The sequence below is a fragment of the Indicator indicator genome, chromosome 2 (genome assembly GCF_027791375.1).
Source record: "Indicator indicator isolate 239-I01 chromosome 2, UM_Iind_1.1, whole genome shotgun sequence".
NCBI classification, from domain to species: domain Eukaryota; kingdom Metazoa; phylum Chordata; class Aves; order Piciformes; family Indicatoridae; genus Indicator; species Indicator indicator.
The window spans coordinates 31,615,786-31,636,605 of record NC_072011.1 but is presented as its reverse complement, the minus strand read 5'-3'; the positions used below and the strand labels follow the sequence as shown (position 1 = coordinate 31,636,605).

Sequence of the window (20,820 nt, the reverse complement as noted above, 5' to 3'; positions counted from 1 at the left end):
CATCCATCTGGCAACAAAGCACCACAGAGCCATTTGCCTCAGTGGGATAGGAAGGGGAAAGTATAACAAAAGGCTTGAAGGTTGAGACAAGGATCACTCATGAATTATAGTCATGGGTGAAGAACAGACTCAAGTAAGAGAAACAACTAAATTTAAACAATAAAACCACCATCTATTTAACAGTTGAATCAGAGCACCATAAGAAATGCAACCAGATCTTTAAAACACCTTTTTCTCACACCTCCCTTCTTCCTGGGCTCAGCTCTGCTCTCAAATTCTCTATCACCTCCCCAGCAGTGGTACAGAGGGGCAGTTCCAGTCAGTCAGTTAAATGTTGTATCTGCTACTTTTTCCTCCTCAGGAGGAAGACTCCTCACACTATTCCCCTGCTCTAGCATGGCATCATTCCCAAAAGTAGAGAGTCCTCCATGAACTTCTCCAGCATGAGTCCTTCCTATGGGACTGTCGCTCTTCACAAACTGCTCCAGTGTGAGTCTCTTCCATGGGACGTAGTCCTCCCAGTGACTGGAGTGCTCCAGTGCATGTTTCTCTAGGAGTCATGGTCTTTGAGTGCAGTCACCTGCTGTGGCATGGGGTCCTCCACAAGCTGCAGATGAGCATCTGCACCACTGTTGATCTCCATGGGCTGCAGGAGCTCAGCCTGCCATCTTTGCACAAGCTGAAGGGGAATGGCTGCTTTGGCATGCCTCTCCACCTCTTTCCTCCTCACTGACTTGGTGTTCTAATAGTTGTTTCTCTCATATCCCACTCCTCTCCAAAACAAAGAAATTGCTCATCAGGTTTCCCACTCTTAACTACATTATTGCAGAGCTGCTTCCACCATATGCTGATTGGACAGAGGCAGGTCCAACTTGGACACTGAGGCTTGAGGCAGGGGTTGCTTGTGGAAGTTTCTTTGTGGAGCCACTCCTGTAGCCACATCCCACTACCAAACCTCACCAGACACAAATCCAACATGCATTCCTGTTATGTTTTGCCAATGAAGGGTTTTTGCATTTAATTAAGTGGGATTCTTTGCACATCTTACTCTCCAGGATGTGCCTGGTTTGAGGGATTGACACGTTTCTGCACTGTTTGTTTGATACTCTGTGCTGCTGTGGCTTTCAGACAATGGCTGCTTTCCCTTGGTGTTGCTGGAGTATGCTAGTTATTTCCTTCATTTTTTTTCCCTCTATCTGTGTAGAAACTGTAAGCAAATGTGTTTGCTTACAACGTCAATTAGCAGTGCTAATTCTTCTAAGTAGGAGATCTCTTGAAGAGAGAGAGGACAATTTCTGAGTAATGCAGACCACCCTCTATACCTCCCAGTTATCTGGTACCTCTGCATCAATTAAACAGTAAACAGTTTGCCAGGCAACTCTCACTGCTGTCTCATGGTGCAGTGCTAATAGAGCAAGCAGAAGACAACTGAGGCAGGAGAAAATGTGTGTTCCTCAAGTTTGAGGAGCACAATCAAGCTGCAGTCTTTGCTGACTTACTTCAATAGCAGTCGTGTTTTGGATGTTGGACGCAGCTGACTCTTAAAAGCCAATTTTACACAGCTTCCAAAATTTCTGCAATGGGATCTTCCCAATGTCAGTATTTGAAGGAGTTTTCGTGGTGGTAGTTTGTTTGTTTTTTGGGTTTTTTTCCCACTCTTGGAGTACTCCTCTGTGAGGAGGGTGTTTGTAATGCCCTGCCAGTGGCAAGAGATGACAGGTTGCAATGCAAGTGGTCTATATACAAATAAATGCACTACATAACTAGCCTTTTAAGTAATGTTTTAATCAGAAATTCTGAGGCATACAGAACCAAATCACCTTCTCAAGAAGGAGAGAGCAAACAAGGTTAATATTGAAAATTAATGTGTTGTATTCTGTAGTGGTGTTGCATTGATGTTAGGAATAATAAATACAGCATCTCTCATGTTTAGTTACATGACCTTTACCATTTTCCTTTGCTTGAATAGATGTGTAAGGATTGCCAGCTTTGGAAGCTTGAATTATAAGGCAGCTGTGATGGATAATTGACCATTCAACTTTGAGAATGGAGCTTCCTACCATTATAATTAATTTCTATAGGCATCCACATGGCTGATTACTAGATTAACCAGTGGCCTGAGGGTGCTAATGTGTTACATTCAAACTCAGCTTCCTTCCTGGCCTTTAATACAAACATTTAGATAGCTAGTAAAAAGATTTGTGCAAAGCTCCAAAAGCATGATTGCAAATAATAATTTAAAAAAGCCAACAGCAAACACACCACTATAGTATATTCTCCTTGTTAAATGTCTGAGGCCTCAAATGTGGCAGTGTTGGTTTGGGTTTTCTTTTTTTCCCTTGAGTGTAAAATGGAGAATAAAGAACACTTGTGTTTAGCCCAAACTGTAACAGTGATTAAAAATCTCTGCAGTGAGAGATAACTGTAATCAGAGCTTAAGTTTTCCACACTAGACCAACTGCAAGGAAGGACTCAAGCATCGCGTTATAGGGCGACCCAATATTTAGTTTGTAAGTGCCTGGTATTGGGAATGGAATCCAAAGTCCTTCTTTAGACAGTTGGGTCTAAATAGGAACAGATTTGCATCCGCAGTAGGCATATGCTTCTCAGGAGCTATTTGCCTTCATCTGGAAGGACAGAAGCCACAGATCCACCCACTGCTGCCTGAGGTTTTTTTCTGGAAAGTAGCTCTGAATTTCCCTCCACCAGAGATGACTGCCCAGTGTCAGAAGTTTCCAGGGCAGGGCTGACCACTATGCTATGACATGAAACAAAATCAGCTACTGGTCAGCTTTGTTTTAGAAGGAGAAACGCCTGAATTTGTGAAGAAGTTTCAAAGTGTCTTCCACATCAAGAAGGAGTTCCTATAGGGATCTTTGAGCAAGTCAGCAATGGAGTAGTATCTCTATATTTTGAAGCAGTTCATGCGAAGGCAAAAGGACAACCCTGGACATATATGATACTTCAGACACTTCAGATGTTAGCAGAGGTGGAATGCAATTGTCATGTAACCTGGTGCAGAATGAAAAGTTGATTTTACATCTAAATTCTTAGTATTTAATATAGTTCTTAAAATGATAGCTTCTGCAGTCACTTGATTGTGAGAGAAATAAGCTATTTTATCAGTAATCCTTTCTGGTAGTACAGAAGAGCTTGAAAATGTGATTGGAGTGTGTTTGTTCTTATAAATGTGTTTTAGATTAGTGGATGGATTCAGCTGTACAGAGAACGATGTTTCATCAAGCTTTTTCATAACATATATGGCTTCATAGAATGGCTTGAGATGGAAAGGGCCTTAAAAATCATCTAGTTTCAACCCCCCTGCTGTGGGTAGGGACACCTCCCACTAGACCAGGTTGCTCAAAGCCTCATCCAGCCTGGTCTTAAACACTTCCAGGGGTGAGGCATCCACAGCTTCTTTGGGCAACCCATTGTAGTGTCTCACCTCATAGTAAAGAACTTCTTCCTAATGTGTAATCTAAATCTACCCTGCTCTAGTTTAAAACCATTACCCCTTGTCTTATCACCACGTGCCCTTATAAAAAGTCCCTCTCCAGCTTTCCTAAAGGCCTCCTTCAGGTACTGGAAGACCACTAGAAGGTCTTCCCAGAGCCTTCTCTTCTGCAGGCTGAACAGACCCAGCTCCCTCAGCCTGTCTTCATAGGAGAGGTGCTCCAGCCCTCCGATCATCTTTGTGTCCTTCCTGTGGACCTTCTGAAGCAGATCGATGCTCTCCTTGTGCTGGGGGCTCCAGAGCTGCACACAATACACCAGGTGCGATCTCACAAGAGCAGAGCAGAGTGGCAGAATCACCTCTCTCAATCTGCTGGCCATGCATCTTTTGGTGCAGCTCAGGATACAGTTGGCTTTTTGGGCTACCAGCACCCATTGCTGGCTCATGTCAAGTAATTAACTTTCTCAAATGATGAATTTTACAAGCTAAATGATGGTACTTTACATAGATTCTGTATGCAGCATCTTTTTAAAAAATTGAAAAGGTTAAAAACAATACTATTTCCATTACATGCAGGGATAGTAATTCTCTTATCCATCCTTACCAAGATTTTGACCACCATTTATCAGTATTGCTCCACATACTCTAACTCAAGAGGCTTTAGATGGATACGTAAATTGCTACTGACAATGGAGAGGATCTGCAGGGACCAGAATTCTGTTCAGGAAGAAGAGAAGGTCTTTCCAGTGAGGCCCCTCATGTTGTGGTTCTCCTGTGGCATGCAGCGACCAGGAAGCAAGGCCAGCAGGGCTATGTTTTGAAAAGATGGTCAGGAAGCATTAAGAAGACCTAATTCTGCTCTTAACATCTTCCCAGCTGTAGTACAGGGCTCTCTGGAGATGGCGCAGCTCTCCAAGGGAAGGGAATGTGGTTCCTTTGCAGAGGTTATGCTCCTGAGCAGCCTGGGAATCATAGAATTGTTAGGAAGGGAAGGACAGTAGTGATGGCTTTGAGAATTCAGTTAAACTGGACTGGAGTTTCCTGGGACAAATCAAAAGTACTTGAGCCTGAAGGCTTTTTAGTCCTGCTGAATTTCAAAGGCCTGCTGCAGTAAGTGGAAGTGCTGATGCTTGTGACCTTTTACTAAGAAGCATCTTTCATAGCAGGGAGTGATAGGCAGCCTAAATATAGTGGTTGCTACCAGCTTCCTCTGTAATTCACAACCCTTCTGTTGTTCACTTTTTCTGCTTGCTTTCATTTCTCTCCCTGATTCGTAGGTTTGCTACCACAGAATCTTTGAAGACTAACTAGGTTACAGCACCAGGAAATAGGATGAGCTTCTAAATCTAACAAAAGTGTTGTATTTCTTGTTACTGTTCCCGGATGTCTTTGAATAAAAACATGAGTTAGTTTCTAAATCAAGAGCTATAAACACACATTAGGAGGAAGTTCTTCACTGTGAGGGAGGTGGAACGCTGGAACAGGTTGCCCAGGGGTATGGTGGAAGCCTCATCCCTGGAGATATTCAAGGTCAGGCTTGATGAGGTTCTGATCTAGTTGAGGATGTCCCTGCAGGGGGGTTGAACTAGATGACCTCTAAATGTCCCTTCCAACCCAATGTGTTTTATGATTCTTTACAAAATAGTTACTCACTTAATAACTTAGCAATAGTATTAAGTGCTGAACTTAAACACCTCATAAATCTAAGACAAGATTTTCACTTCCAAAGACTTTTGAGTCATCTCTGAAGTAAATTAAGAAAGCAAGCCATCTTGTTTATTTGTTTTCTGAGAATGAGATTTTGATCACGACAAAAATAGGCTTAAAAGACAGTGGTATTTTTCAGTCTTAAGAAATATAATTACTCCTACCCTAGTTACAGATCTTTGTGTAAAGGCAGGCATGTCCTTGCATTATCATTCAGTGACACTAGAAAAACGCCTTGTCTGATACCCTTAAAATCTTGCTGAAATTTGGCTTCCAATACAGAAAATTAGAGAACAGGACATGTCATCTTAGAAATTACTTAATGTATTAAGTTTGTATCTCTGAAGACATTGCAGAAAGGCAGGAGTCATTTTAGTAATGCAAGAGAAAGTGAATATGAAGAAACCTTGATTCTTGCAAATAAGAAACGGAACCAGAACTTCGAATCTCAAAAAGACAAAAAAAAGCCATATGGTAAAGTGACTATGTCAGTGGATAAGGGACAACCTAGGGATGTGATCTCTCTGGACTTCTGCAAGGCCTTTGACACGGTGCCCCACAACATCTTACTTGCCAAGTTGGAGAGATACAGATTTGATGGGGGGACTGTTCAGTGGATAAGGAATTGGCTGGATGGTCACATCCAGAGTGTGGTGCTCAATGGCTTGAAGTCCAGATGGAGAGCAGTGACAAGTGGTGTCCCTCAGGGGCCTGTACTGGGACCTGTGCTGTTTAATATTTTTACCAATGATACAGACAGTGGGATCCAGTGTACCATCAGTGAGTTTGCAGACGGCACCAAGCTGAGTGGTGCTGTTGATACACCAGAGGGATGAGATGTCATCCAGAGGGACCTGGACAAGCTGGAGAGGTGGGCCCAGGTGAACCTCATGAGGATCAAATGGAGCAAGTGCAGGGTTCTGCACCTGGGCTGGAACAGTCCTCGCTATCAATACAGACTGGGGATGAGGTTGTAGAATGCAGCCCTGAGGAAAGGGGTGCCAATGGACAAGAAGCTGGACATGAGCAAGCAGTGTGTGCTTGCAGCCCAGAAGGCCAATCATATCCTGGGCTGCATCAAAAGACACATTGCCAGCAGATCCAGAGAGGTGATTCTGCCACTTTGCTCTGGTGAGACCTCACCAGAATTCTGTGTCCAGCTCTGGAGCCCTCAATATAAGAAGGACATGGACCTGATGGAGGGGTTCCAGAGGAGAGCCATAAAAATGATCAGGGTGTGGAGCACTTCTTCTGTGTGGACAGGCTGAGGGGCCTGGGGTTGCTCAGCCTGGAAAAGAGGAGGCTCCAGGGAGACCTGATAGCATCCTTCCAGTACCTGAAGGGGCCCTACAAGAAGGATGGAGAGAGACTATTTACAAAGGCCTGCAGTGGCAGAGCAAGGGGCAGTAGCTTCAAATTAAAGAAGAACAGTTTTGAATTGGATGTTAGGAACAGGTTCATTGCTATGAGGGTGGTGGAATGCTGGAGTGGGTTGCCCAGGGAGGTGGTTAGGTCCCCATCCCTGGAGATATTCAAAGTGAGACTGAACAGGGCATTGGGCAACCTGATCTAGTTGGAGATGCCCCTGCTTACTGCAGAAGAGGTTGGACTGGGTGGCCTTCGGAGGTCCCTTCTGTCCCAGACTGTTCTGTGATTCTATGTAAAAAAAAAAAAAAGTTATATTCCTTAAACAGAATTAGGCTTGGTATGAAAATGTATTACTTTAATTTCTCCAGTCTTAAAACCACATTATTTAAAAATATGATTTAAAACTAGGCATGATGAATTTAAATGTAATTACTTTGACAAACCTAGAGTGTGAAGAAATGATTTCCAAAAGCAGAACAGAGAAAACATTTTTGTACCAGGGAGAGCTGATTACCCTTATTACAATGCAGGCTGAGAGTAATTTGGAACAGAGTTGTTTCTCTTTAGTTAAAATAGTATTGGCTTGCTAATTTTGTGTAAAATAATTATTTTCACAGAAAGAAGTCTTGAAATCAGATCTCATTGTCTGCACAGCAGCTGCCGTTCTGTCATTTGCTGTCAGTGCCAGTACTGTGTTTCTGTCATTGAGGGTGAGTATCTGTCTTTTTTTTTTGTCTTTTTTTTTTTTTCCCTCCTAAGGTAGTATCTTTTGCGTGCAAGACCACAGGGTGCTTTAGCTGGAAAGAATAGCTATTATGTGAAGAGAAGTTAGTGAAAATGTATTTACTGGTCATGGTAACTACTTTTTTTATGTGCAAAGCTCTTAGTTTATGGATATTTGTATTAATTTCAGTATTACTTATTTGATGTCTCTTTCCTTAAACCTCGCATATCCATAGCTCTTTCATGAACCTGAGGGACAGTGTGAATAAGCCTGATCAATTGTTTTCCCCCCCCCCAAACTGCTGGTTAATTGTCTGTGCAAAATGCATATTTCAAAATCCATATCTACCCATGGAGTCAGAGAGTTTGAACACAGGAACAAAAATGAATCTCACAAAAATGAAATTATAGGAAGCGTTAAGGTTTTTTTATATGTTGTATATAAAAATGCTGTTTGCAAGTTATAACCATGTTTTGTTTTTTCCGTTTCGTCCCAGCCATTTCTCAGCATTGTCCTGTTTGCTTTAGCATGGACTGTGGGATTTGTGACACACTACTTACTTCCTCAGCTTCGCAAGCATCACCCTTGGCTGTGGATCTCCCACCCCATACTTAAAAGCAAAGAACACCGGCAAAGGGAAGTGAGAGGTTTGTAATGAAACCTTTTCTAAACAATGGCTACAATGACTTGCTGCTTGTCTTGGTTTAAAAAAAAAAATACCTAGAGGGAAGAGAGCAGGGAGAATAAATTATGCTTTACATTTTTCTCTTTTGAAAAGGATGCATAGGCTATCATTTCCATTTTTCCTCCCACCCCAATCACCAGCAAATCAGTGAGCCTATAAAAATTGTCTCCTGAGACCACTGCTGAGAAGGGCTGAGGCTGGGCAAGCACCTCTGGAGACTGTCTAGTCCAGCACCTCTGCTCAGAACAGGGGCAGATAGAGCAGGCTGCTCAGGGCTGTGTCCAGGTTTGAACATATTCACTGATGTTGACTCCATAACCTTTCTAGACAGCCTGTTCTAGCATTTGATCATCCTTACAGTAAGAAAGGTTCTTTTCATTTTGGTGGGGGTTTATGTTGAAAGGAAATTTTACTTTGGATCTGTTTCTTGTTGTCCTGTCACTGGGCACTACTGAGAACAGTCTGGCTCCATCAATTTTATCCTCCCTATTACATATTTATACTCCCAAAAAGTCCCCAATTAAGCATTAATAAAATTCCTCCTGAGCCTTTTCTTCTCTAAGCGAAGCAATCCCAGCTCTCTCTGCCTCTCCTATGTTAAATGCTCCTGTCCCATAATCATCTTACTGGCCCTAAGTGGCCTTTCATGAGTCATTGTCTGATCTGCATTTTGCTTTTCCGTACTGTAACTTGCTGCCTTGCTTGGTATGCTTAATACATTGGTGTTTTATATAATCAAAAAGTGTGAATGATTGCTAAAATTGAGACAGGATTTTTTCTGCTTTCTGACACGTAACTGTGTATTGTTGAGCAGCAAGGGTAGTATAACTTAGAGTTCTAACTTCCGTCACAACGCTTTTAGAGAAACATTACAATTCAAAGGAACTGTGACATTTTCTTGAAGATTAGTTCTTGCTAATATCTGCTGGCTTCAGTGGTTAGTGCCCTGATACATGTGAGTATCTGTAAATATTTTGGTATGTCAAGGTTTGATTTCCTCTTCTGATACAGTTATTTCTGCGAGCAGAGAGTGTATTTTGAGAACCACTGCTTTCCTCTGCCCCTTTCTCCAAGCTCTCATCTCGCCTTTGCTATCACCCAAGAGCTTGCTTGTCATTTCTTGATGGATCCTGTACCTTAATCATTTTCAATATATGTTCCTGAGGTGTTTGAAGACAGCCTTCTCAGAACAGTCTGCTGAGAGACTTTAGTCTGTGCTTTAACTAGACAACAAAAGAGTTCAGATCACTTTCTGCAAAACCATACATTAAAGATTTAAATATTCTTTTTCTATTAAAAAAATCATAACTTTCAAAATTATTAGTTTCTGAACAAGGCTTCCATATGAGAAAAGTACCCAAGAGACTTAACTGAAGGTTGCCTTTTAACTTTACTGCAATACACCAAGGGAAGTGTGGTAGAAATAGAAATCTTATTAAGGATCATGCATAAGACATTGTTCGGGGCTTTCTCTTCTTGGTAATCAATAATTCTGAAGAATACACAAGTTTTATTGTTTGTTGCATCAATTAATCATAAAAGACTGCAGTAGACTTTCTTTCCCTTGTCCTGATTAAGTCAGTCTTCTTTTGTCAGAAAACATTGCTTTTCCTAAGTGCAATGACTCAGCTTTTGAAAAGGTTAAGGGTAGAGATCTGCCAGACTGGTGTCCACAGATGGGTTTCCTTCTGCTTCAAGATGAGCTGCATTTCGCATGCTACCTGCTGCAAGCTACAGGCTTTTTTCCTTCTTTTGCAGTCCTCATTTTATATGTGGTACATTTTTTGCTTTGCAGCTGAAGTGCCATTACAATGTATTTGGTATTGTGTGTTAGGAAACCAGAGTGAAAAAAAAAATATATACTTCAGTCTCTTTAGCTGATACAGAGACGTTTTATCATGTTCTGAGATGAGACAGGCAGAGGAAAAGGTTGTGTAATCTCTTTTATGGATATGTCTGACAGGCTATCTTCTCTTACCCCATAAGAAAAATGTAGAAGCAGAACTTGAAGGTTTCCAGCTTTTGTAGAAAGAGAAGCTTGGAAAACAACAGTATCCCGTAGTTGCCAAGAGTGGACAATGAAAGCACAAGTACACCAAAGATGTCTATGAGAAGCTTTTACTGCACAGAATTTGATTTTCAGCTTCCTAATTTTTGATAAGTGTAGCTCTATGGGGAGGTGAATGATTGCTTGCAGTTAGACAAGCAGCTGGTAATGACAGTTCGACAAGATAATTCCTGGCTTTGTTTCATGGACTCTGGACAAGCTGTTCAAACTTTCAGACTTTCCACAGAACAGCAATTATCAGACCAGTTCTCATGACCAGCCCCTGTGAGATAATTCATTTAATATTTGTCATTGTTTTGCCTCGCTGTAGGAAAGGCTGAGATCAAGATGTATGAGCTGATGGTATAATAGATGTGTAGAAAGTAGTGCAGGACTGAGTGAGAAAGAAACCCTGTAATGCTAAAGACTATTTTTACTACTTCTTCTCCACCACTACTTTTGTACTCCACAGATTTCATGTAAGCTATTTTTAAATTACCCACTTGGGTCCTCTCAAATATAAGCTTTTTTTTTTTCCCATCTACATTGTCTGCACACATCTCTGCTTATGCAGCTGCCTTCTTTTGGGTCTACTTGATATGCACATCTCTTTATTCAAGCTTGACTTCTTACACAGAACTCATCTCTGGACATTTGGATGAAGTTCTTAAGTCGAGCTCTGAGAGCATTTTGTATTTCAGGAGGAAGAGCAAGGAGTAGAGAATAACAGCTAGGTTCCAAAACAGACATTTCTGTTTGTGTGTAAACCCTTAGGAAGTGGCCTTTAGGTAATAAGGAAATATTTTTAGGTTGTCACAAGAAACAGAAGTTGATCGTATTTTCTGAAGGCATATTTTTGCAAAAACTTTGCATTAAAATACAGGGAAAGGATGACTTAAAGTTAATTTGGAAGGATGGCTTATAGATCTTTTTCTTTGTGCCTAATATAGAGTTGTGCCTGCAGCACACACAAATCTGCAGATTCAGCATGTCTTCTTTGCCTGTCATTGAAAAGGTGCATGTGGGAGGGTGGGGTGTCTGTACATATTTTCATTTCTGCAGAAGAGAGTATTGGAATTTCAGTAGCTGCCATTGATCTTTCTGAATCAATACCAAGTTCTGCTTTTGTGTGTGTGTGTGTGTTTTTTCACTGCTTTTTCCAGTAGCTTTGTGGAGCTGAGCTCAATTGAGAAGAAAGACTTTTTTTTGTACGTGCACAAGTGTATCTGCACCTAGTTCACCTAAGTTCTCATACAAGAATTGAATTGTATAGAGCATTTGGTTCTTGTTTAATATTGGTATTAAACACTCTGATGTTGTTAGAAAAGTCTGCTGTAAAAAAAGTTAATCTTCAGTGATGAATGATGTGATCCTGGCAGATACTTTTCACAATGGCTGTTTAAGTATATTACAGGTTCTAGATCCTGTTAATTCTTCAGTCTTTAGATGTCAAAAGGTACTTCATTTATCAACGAGGGCAGTGATACTTTGCAATCTAATGAACACTGTTTTGTCACTAGAAGATAGGGAAGGAGATGCACAGAGTTCACTGAGGTTACCTGGGTCATCCACCAGGTGAGTGGATGCTGGAAAGGGCCTCTCCAGGGTCATTGCATCACTTAAAAGTGATATTTAATGTAATGACTGACAATTAGATTATGTAGAAACTACCGCTGATCATGTACCACCTCTTTTCATTCCTGAGTGTTTCTCACGATTGCAGTTATAATCAGCAAAACTTGCACTTTCTAAATTCAGAGAACAAAATTACTTCTTTATTGCAAAATAATTATGAATTCCATTGTTTCATACATTAGTTGGTCATTAATGTGAGGTAACTCTTTTCTTCTATGATACTGCAGTGTTAAATTATCTGTTACCTGAATTTCTATTTCAGATGCTGCTCATTTGATGTGGTTTGAAAGGCTCTATGTGTGGCTTCAGTGCTTTGAGAAATACATTTTGTATCCAGCTATAATACTGAATGCCCTCACTATTGATGCTTTCTCAATTAGTAAATACAAGAAACTTGGTACACAGTAAGTAGATTAGAACTCAAAGCATGTGATTAGTAGAATATTTGGGTTGAGACTGAAGACTGAGGAATTAAATTTGTATCTTAGTTGCATGCCACAGTTTGTTTTCATGCATTATGAGTTCAGTATACAATAATCACTGGCTGTGCTGAAAGAAAACCCAAAACCTTAGCAAATGCTGAGGCATGACTCCACTGAGAGAGAAATAAAGTTTAAAGACCTATATATAGATTTGTGTGGAATGTCAAAATGTCAATTAAAAGCAAGACACACTATACCAGGCTGCAGGTGTTTGATGGGCCTTAACACAATGGGATAACTAGAATTATTCAGATGAAAATGAGAATCTAGGCTGGATATCAGGAAACATTTCCTAAAGATTTTTAAGGCTATGGCATAGTCTCCCAAAGGAGTTATTGGAAGCTTCACCACACAAGTCTGTTAAGGCAAGACTGAATAAAATATTCAACAGTTCAGAATGATTTGTAATCCTGCATTGAGTGGTTTGAAAAAGGTAGTTTTTATTCCAAACTCCAATGTCTCTGATATTAAGCAAAACTGTTGATACTGATCCATGAAAACACAGTATGATCCTTGCAGACAGCCTTTTATGGTAAATATTCTGGTCAGAGACTTGCCTTCTGCAGATACTCAGCATGCTTAGTGACTGCAGTATCCCCAGTGAGCAGTTTCTGCAGTCATTTTATCAGAATGACAGTGATGCAGATGATAAAAACAAAGAAATAGCCTGTGTTCAGGAAGGAGTGTTCCAGAAGCAGGAAAAACTGCTGCAGGAGGGTATTATTAATACTTCTCAGTATTAATCATAATTTAGATTCTTGACTTTTAATATTAAAAAACTTCGATGTAGAAATTGTGTGTTATTTTAATTATACTTTTTCTCTTAAAGAGCACCACAGCTTTAGGGACTACACAATTGTAAGGAAAATGTGTTCCCTGTTTTTAGGGGCTGAAACTAGGACTTCAGTCAAATTTTCTTTATATTTTTCCCAGACACCTTACTTCTCCAGAGGGACTCTTACCAGGAGATAGCCTGTGTACTTCCACTGTGTATGTCACTCAGAGATAGCCTGTGTATTTCCACGCTGACCTTTTTCTCCCAAGGCACTCGGAGATGCAAAGGCCAAGGTGTATTGTCCAGGGTGAAGCTAAGTTCACACATAGCCCTCTGTTTGGTTCTGCAAGACTGGGAGAACTAAAAAGTAATCAAAATGCCATTTGTCACTAGCTAGCAGACGTGACTGAACACATGCATGGAGCAAATATGTGGGGTTAGAAAGGTGCTATTTTTACATAGTCATTCCTCCAAGCTAGATCGCACTTTGAAGTATCACCTCCCTCAAGTGTTCAGAAGTAGTGAGTCAGTACCCTAGATTAAAGGAAGTAGTTACATTTGTCTGCCTCTGATTGTTTGGCCTGTGGGGGAATACTATGACAACCTTTTCCTTCCGCTTCCCCCATCCCCCTTGTGTCTTTGTGATCACCTTGGATTTAAAACCTGTGTTTTCTCCTTTTTCTTGTGACTGAGGTCTATGCCTAGCTCTCCCAATATCCCTACTTCTCTGATGCTCCCTTTTGATACAGTTCCTCTACAACTACCATGTAAATCCCACACAAAACATTCAACTTCAGATACTACCTCTTTTTCTTGAACTCTGTCAGCCTGCAAGGGAACCTGCATTCTCTTGCTCCTTCTATATACAGTGTTACCGAGGGCTGTACTTTCTCTGCTTTAGGACATTGCTACCCTTTTTCTGTTGTTTCAACATGCCTTAATTAGATACCACCCAAAAATCAGACCACATCATTCCTTAGAGAAGGAAAGGCAGCATCCTCCAAGTCTGTCTGAAAATGTCTGAGGAGGTACACTTTGTATGATTTGATTTTGGAGTTTTTCTCAATTTGAATGTTGGGGGGTTTTTTAAAGAAATTTCATCTTGCTTTGTGATTTAAAGGATTGAAGTGGTTTGCTTCCTGAGGAGGCAGAGCAACTTCTTCACAGTTAGGAAGGAGTTTTTCTTGAGCTTTCCAGACACTGATGTGCTGGTCATTAGTGGGACCCCTGCTTACAAGCTGAAAAGCCTGCCTTTGTTACCTGCTGAAAAGGCTTCAGAAACAAGTCCCCCTTCTCTCTGCCTCTTATTTTATCTCTGCTGGGAGTTAAGGCCCCAGGAAAGCATCTTGTGTAGCAGTATCTTTAAAGAAGAGGGATAATGAGCAAATTATTTTCTATTACCCCTGAGAGCATTTTAAAAAATATAATTTTTGGTGAAATTTTCCTAATCTTAAGAGATTCATTGAGGAAAAAGTATTTTTGCTCTGTAGTATGTACATTTTAAATGTGAAAATTCCTCCACATTGCAAGAATTTTCTTCTTTCTAAAGAATGTGGGATCCAGCTGATTCACACAGGACACACTGGAATGACTTCTAGTGGCTTCAGAATGTATTTAGCTTAGTCACTGGGTTTTCCACTCCGAAATCTGAGGGAAATTGAAAAGAACAGCTTTGACAAGATGAGAAATAAGGTCAGCTTGGCATTTCATTCCAACAGTGATGTCCTGGTGATCCTTTAGAATGACCTACACTTAAATAAAGCAACATCTGTGTTACAGAAGATACACAATAATGAACAAATGCCACATAAAATAAAATCAACCTGGAAATATACAGACTTATGAGACTTTCTAGAATGATGAAAACCTCTTTAGAGCTTTCTGGCCTGTCAAGTGTCAGTCATGGCAGCAGGTATTCTCCTGATTCACAGCAGGATGCAGGAGACCCTTCCATACATTTTGCAAATACCTGGCCCACTTTGAGTCACTCATTATGCATTGAAGTCTCCATCTGTTTTCACTAGCATCAAAAAACCCAATACATGTCCCAGAAAGTAGATGTGCTTAGTTTGCTTAAGAGCATTACCTCACTCTCAATTCAGGAGTTACTTTTATGTGTCTGTTAGTTTTGGGTTATCTTTTCAGGAATAGATCCAGTATGGTTCTTGGACATTAATGTGAAAAATTGCAGTCCAAGTATTTATGTTCCACTGCCAGAAAACCGTGAGAGTACCTGACATCACTCAATATTCCTGAATTTGACTTGATGGTTCATGAGGCATGAGATATGCTTCTGGACGTGCTCAGAGCTTTCTGAATAAATCACTTGTCTCTTACAGTGACTAGAACCCAGAAACCAAAAGGTTTTGAGCTGAGAGCTGGTTTTGCAGTATCTCCAGCATGTGGTCAGGACTGAGGTCATGAAATACTACTTTAATTGCCTTCCCTTTAAAAACCTTGATGGAAAAGGTGGTGTCGCCCATCTCATTTGAGTCCAACTGTTAAGCACTTAACATGGAAAGTGGTGGTGGGAAATCATGTGCTCCAATTCTTGCTCCTGACCCTGTGTGGTTTTTAGTGGCTGCTGAATAAAATACAGAGCCGTGCAAGTGTTCATGGTCTGGAGCCCAGTACTGTGTCAGGAGTGTTGATCTTCTCAGGTGATCTGACAATTACTGTGTCCGAGACCTTTCTAGGCTCTAACCTCAGAACAGGCTGTTAACAATAGAACAAAATTGCTGTCCAAGCAAGACCATCTTCCTAATTCTGTAAAGTATCTTAAAAACAAAACTAAAAGATTTGAGCAGCCTCAAGTCTGTAAGTTCGTAAATATCTCTGGAGATACATCTATCCAGAGTGCTTTTTTTAAATGGAAGCGATGCCAACATGTTACCTCCATCTACTTTGTCATATAGTTGTAATTTATTTTCTTACAAAGAAAACTTTGTCATTTTCTGGGTACTTAAAGGGGGAACTGTATCTTCTTGGAGACAGAGCAGCAAGCACTTTAATTTTTAAAAAATGGACTTCTTGATTTTCTGTGTAGTCACTTCACATCTATGGGCATTTATGGCCAGATTTTTGGCATTGTGTGTAGTAAAATAAGACTAGTTTCAAACTGTGACATCAAGTGAAAAGTGAAATTTCTACTATAAAGAAGCTGGAGTGGGTTCAAGGCATTTGAAAAAAAATGGAAAGTATTTCAGTTGTTTTTTTGTTGTAACGTATTTAATTTTTTTCTGTTGTTGTTTGGTTTTTCAATTTATAATGTATTAATGGAATTGCCAAGATACTTCCAAAACTGAAATTTAGTCAATACTACTGGTTTTAGTACACAGATCCATCATTACAGATTACAAGTGTGTGATGAGAAAGGAAAATATGATGTTGCACATGGGTAAAATAAACGATTATTGAAAGAACATAGGATTAATATTAGAAATCAATAATGTATAGATTTACATAAACATATGAATTTAAAATCACATCTGGTGCAGCTATTTGTATTTAAGATCTTCATAATTTATTGCTTTATTACTTTGACTTGATTAGGTTTTTCTTTCTGCCTTTCTTACAGCTGTGATATTATCCTGATAACAGTTGCTGGGATGAAACTCCTTCGTTCCTCCTTCTGTAATCCTATTAATCAATTTGTTACTTTGAGCTTTACTGTCATCTTCTTCCGGTTTGACTACAGAGACGTTTCTGAAAATTTCTTGCTGGATTTCTTCATGATGTCCATCGTCTTTCATAAGGCAAGTTTTATAGCTCCTCTCATTTCTTTGGAAAATCTCTTTCCTAGCTTTATCGTCTTGGTGTTGCTGTGCTGATCAATGTATGGTAGTACATTTTAAAAAAATAATGAATGCATATATAGACACAGATTTAGAGGGAAAAAAAATCCGTCAGCTGAAAACCTTAATGTGCCAGTTAAATGTCGTCTCTGGTTTTGTGCAATGTTTTGCAATTATTTTATTCATATATTTCTATAGAAAGTTCAGAATTGCTGTTTTCAGGAGGAGAATCCTCAATGAGTTGGAAAGAGCCTCTTGGGTCATTAGTGCAGGGCTGCCCTCCAGATCAATCGCCTGGTGTTTTTATCTAAGTTTCCTTTGAATGCCTCTCTAGTGTTTGACTCAACAACTTCCTTTGGGAAATTATTCCATTATCTAATCATCCTCATGATAATAAATGTTTTCTTACTGTCAGCCTTAACATTTTTCTTTTACTATTTTCAGTCTTTTATCCTTGTGATGATGCCCTTAATCTTAACCTTCCTTTCTCTGACATTGTTAACTCTTGGAGTGTGCACTGGTTGACTTTACTTTAAAAGCCCCCAACATTCAGCATCAGTCAGATTAGATCCTGTCTTGATTTGCAGTTTCATTGAAGAAAGCAGGTTTAACTGATTCCTTGATACATTACAGACTTGCCTAAAGCTTTTACCATTTTTTTTTCATTTTGTTTTGGTTTTAAACTTCTTGTTCTCCAATTGCCATAAACATACACAGTTTGTCTAGAGATAACCAGTTATTGTTTTTGTTGCTGGAGATCCATTTTCCAGTCTTATTTGGTTTCTTTTTCTGATATATTCCTACTGATCATCTCTGATAATATGTAAAGTTTTTCAGGTCATTATGTCATCAAGTGGACTTGTCCTTGTTGCATTTAAAAACATTGAAATTAAAAGGTTGTATTATTTATATTATGAAAGCACATGCACATTTACACAATGATCATTAAAGCAAATCTGAAAAATAGCATTGCAGATGATGCGATTAAAGTTCTATTAATTTTTAATTATAAAGGACATAAGTTTGCTTTGCTCTAATTAGCTGAATATTGTGTAACTTCAGTAAAGAATGTTGTCACTTGAGGAAGAAGATTTGCATTTATTCCATACTCTAGGCCCTAAACAAGCTGCATCTGCCCCTGTTCCTAAAAAGCTTTGTGGGTTTTCACGGAATCTGTCTGTAGTTTAATCATTTTTATATCTGAAATTATTTTTTTAAAAGAAAACCTGAAATTGTCTCTATTACCGTCTCCTTTGGCTATGCAGGATTTATTAGACAGGGCTGATTTCTGTGTAGTCATTTAAGATTTCAACTTACCACCCTCTGAATTAGGGAACACTAGAAGTGCTGTGCCTTAGTCATAGTGATGGTAATTGTAAGCATGGCTGCCACACAGAAAAAAGTTGTGTGCTCTCAAAGTGCTTTGGTATTATTTATTTTCCTCTGCCAGACACTGGGGAAGAAGTCTTACAAATTCAGCAGACATTCACGACTGCACTAGTGACTTTTCAGGCAGACTGTGTTGAATAAAACTTTGCTAATAATGCTGGGTAGAATATTTCTGAATATCTCACTGATCGTGTTTCCTTCATTTTTGCCATTGTGCTGTTGATTCAATGTAATTTAGTCAAACCAGAATCTCCAAATTGGCATATTCCTGAACAAGTTGAGGCATGGAAGTCCAGACTGCTATTCACAGATTCTATCTCTGCAAATAATCAGGACACCCACACTGGGTAGCATAGAGAACAAGAGAGTCTATTCAGTTCTATTCTTGAGGATTTTTTTTGCATGAATCTTTTTTTTCTTGTCTTTGTAACATCATAAGACTTACTAATGGCACATGGTTAATTCACTTTTAAAAAAAATCATTAGTGGTTTACAGTTTGACAAGTTGTGAAATGTGAAAACACTGCTAAAAGATGCTTAGGCATATGCAGAGTGTGCTGTTTTGTCTTTCAAATTGCCTTGGGAAGGGAGCAAGATGAACCTTTAGTAAAGACTTTCTTATATATTTTTAAGAATGATTGTAGCTTTCCAATCAAGTGAAACAGGACTTCTCTCTTATGCTAAGACTTCCCATTTAGCCAGCCCAGTTTGTGTCCTTGGGTACAGCCTGGGATTCTTCTGTCCAAAACTTCTGTTGTCTATATTGTTCAAATCAGAGCTGAATCACATTTTAAAAATATCTGGCTTCTTACTCAAAAACTCTGAGTGTAATACTCTGATGTATACTCTACATGAAGTGAAACTGGATAATCAAGATGGTCATCTTGGTTTTCATGACACCATGTAAACTTTTCCAATGAGTCTGTTGTTCTCCCTGGATGTTTTGGGAGATGATGTCAACATGGAGATTGATAGGAATGTTTATATTAATTGAAAATGGAAAACCATAAATAACTGAGAATATATTCTTCACAGGCATAGCAAAGATGGACTATATAACAGGACTTAAGAGATTTCCTCCTAGACTTCTAAGAGTAAGAAAAGATCTGAGACGTTCTTCTGTAATAGAGTGAAAAATGTGGCAGTTTGAATAAACTGTTTGGGAAGAATGAGAAGATGGGCCTTTCTTCTACCTTTCTGATGTCCACCGACAAAACAGTTAACTCAAAAACCTTGAACATATGCAGCATACATATGAGAGGGAGAGCACGTCTATGGTTAAGTGCATCTTGTAGCTCACCTAGTTCATCCTTTCTTCGGTGTGGTGGAAAAAAATAATAAAGTAAATAAAGGCTTGTGCCTAGCACTGCCCTTCTTGTCGGATGTGTGAGCTGCTTTTAAAGGATGTCTGGAGTAACAGCTGTTGAAGTCAAGAATAAGCAGGTATTGATAAATGTGAAGTAGAAGCCAACACAAATCATTTAAAGAGCAGGAATATCAGTTTAGAACAGGCTAAGCATTAACGATCATAATCAGGGCAAGACTTGTCCCCAGCTCTTTTGCTGTACCTTTTTAAAAGATATAGCTTCCCATTTCATCCAGTGCTATGGGAATCCTCAGAATCTTGCTGGTGAAGAGGGGTCATAGCTCCTCCATGAACTGCTTTTGGAACCTCAAGTGGAGCTGATGTTAAAGTACAGGAGCAAAGGGAGTGAAAAATGTGGATGCTTCTGGCTGTAGTACGCTCATGGCTACTACAAAAAAAAATAATAAGGGTTTTTTTTGGCAGTCTGTTCGCTACTGGGAGCAACCAGCACCACGTTGGAGATTCTTGTATGCCAAACTGTGGTAAACTGGCTCTTTTATCAGCAGTTCTTTCATCTGCAGAGCACAAGAGATAAATGATACCTGTGCTTCAGAATATGTATTTTTGATAAACCTTTGTAGCTTCCTTTAAGCCCTAAAGAAAGACCCACTGCTAGTTTACACACTCATCTACCACACAGACCTGGATGGGAATGGTAAAACCTAGAGACATTAACCCCCTAATGTATGGGACTACAGCTTCTTACATCTTTCAGTGGCTTGTATGTTACTGGGAGGCAGTTTGATGGCCTCTTAATTTGTGTGTGTGTATGAAATAATTAGCAATACTAAATATGAAGTCATCTTATATTTTCTTATAGTCAATTCCTCTGAGATTTTTGAATTTGTCTTCATGCATAAGGCAAAATAATTGAAGAACCAGAGCTTGTTAAATTTGCCTTCATTAAAACTGAAGTCATTTGCCTAAGTATTCTTATCCCTGCTGAGCTCACTTAAGAATACAATTTCCTTGTCTGATATTTTTTCTTCTTTTCCAGAATACATTTCCCATCTAATATGGAATCAACTTTTTTTTTTTAATAAAATTTTTTATCTTTCTATATACTTCTTTCTGACATAGTATCCAGTGTCACACATTTAAGAAAGATGATCTTTAAGTCAAAATAACTCCAGTGAAAACAGCCAGTTTGTTATAACCTGCCAGACTTTCAACTTCCCCAACACAATCCCTTGGACAGAAAAGAAACTGGGTGTCATCTTGCTTTCCTTCATTTTATGAGAAAGTACTACCAAGTGCATTGACCTTCTTTGGACTTTGCTGAAGTCAAATAATTAACCTATGAGATCTTTTTATTGCCTCTGTGGCAATAAAATGCTTGGTTAGTTGGCATGACCCATTGATTGCTTTAGGTGCTACTTATAATTCAAAAGCCT

At 39.4% G+C, this 20,820-nt stretch overlaps 1 protein-coding gene across 1 annotated transcript in view; it reads left to right on the top strand.

The window, feature by feature from the left end:
- PCNX2 (pecanex 2) overlaps nt 1-20,820 on the top strand; it is a 162,332-nt gene that overhangs the window by 78,582 nt on the left and 62,930 nt on the right. The window contains exons 18-21 of the mRNA XM_054393637.1: nt 7,147-7,239; nt 7,750-7,900; nt 11,883-12,024; nt 16,455-16,632. Of these exons, the coding sequence (XP_054249612.1) occupies nt 7,147-7,239; nt 7,750-7,900; nt 11,883-12,024; nt 16,455-16,632 (564 nt within the window). The remainder of the gene's footprint in view (nt 1-7,146; nt 7,240-7,749; nt 7,901-11,882; nt 12,025-16,454; nt 16,633-20,820) is intronic.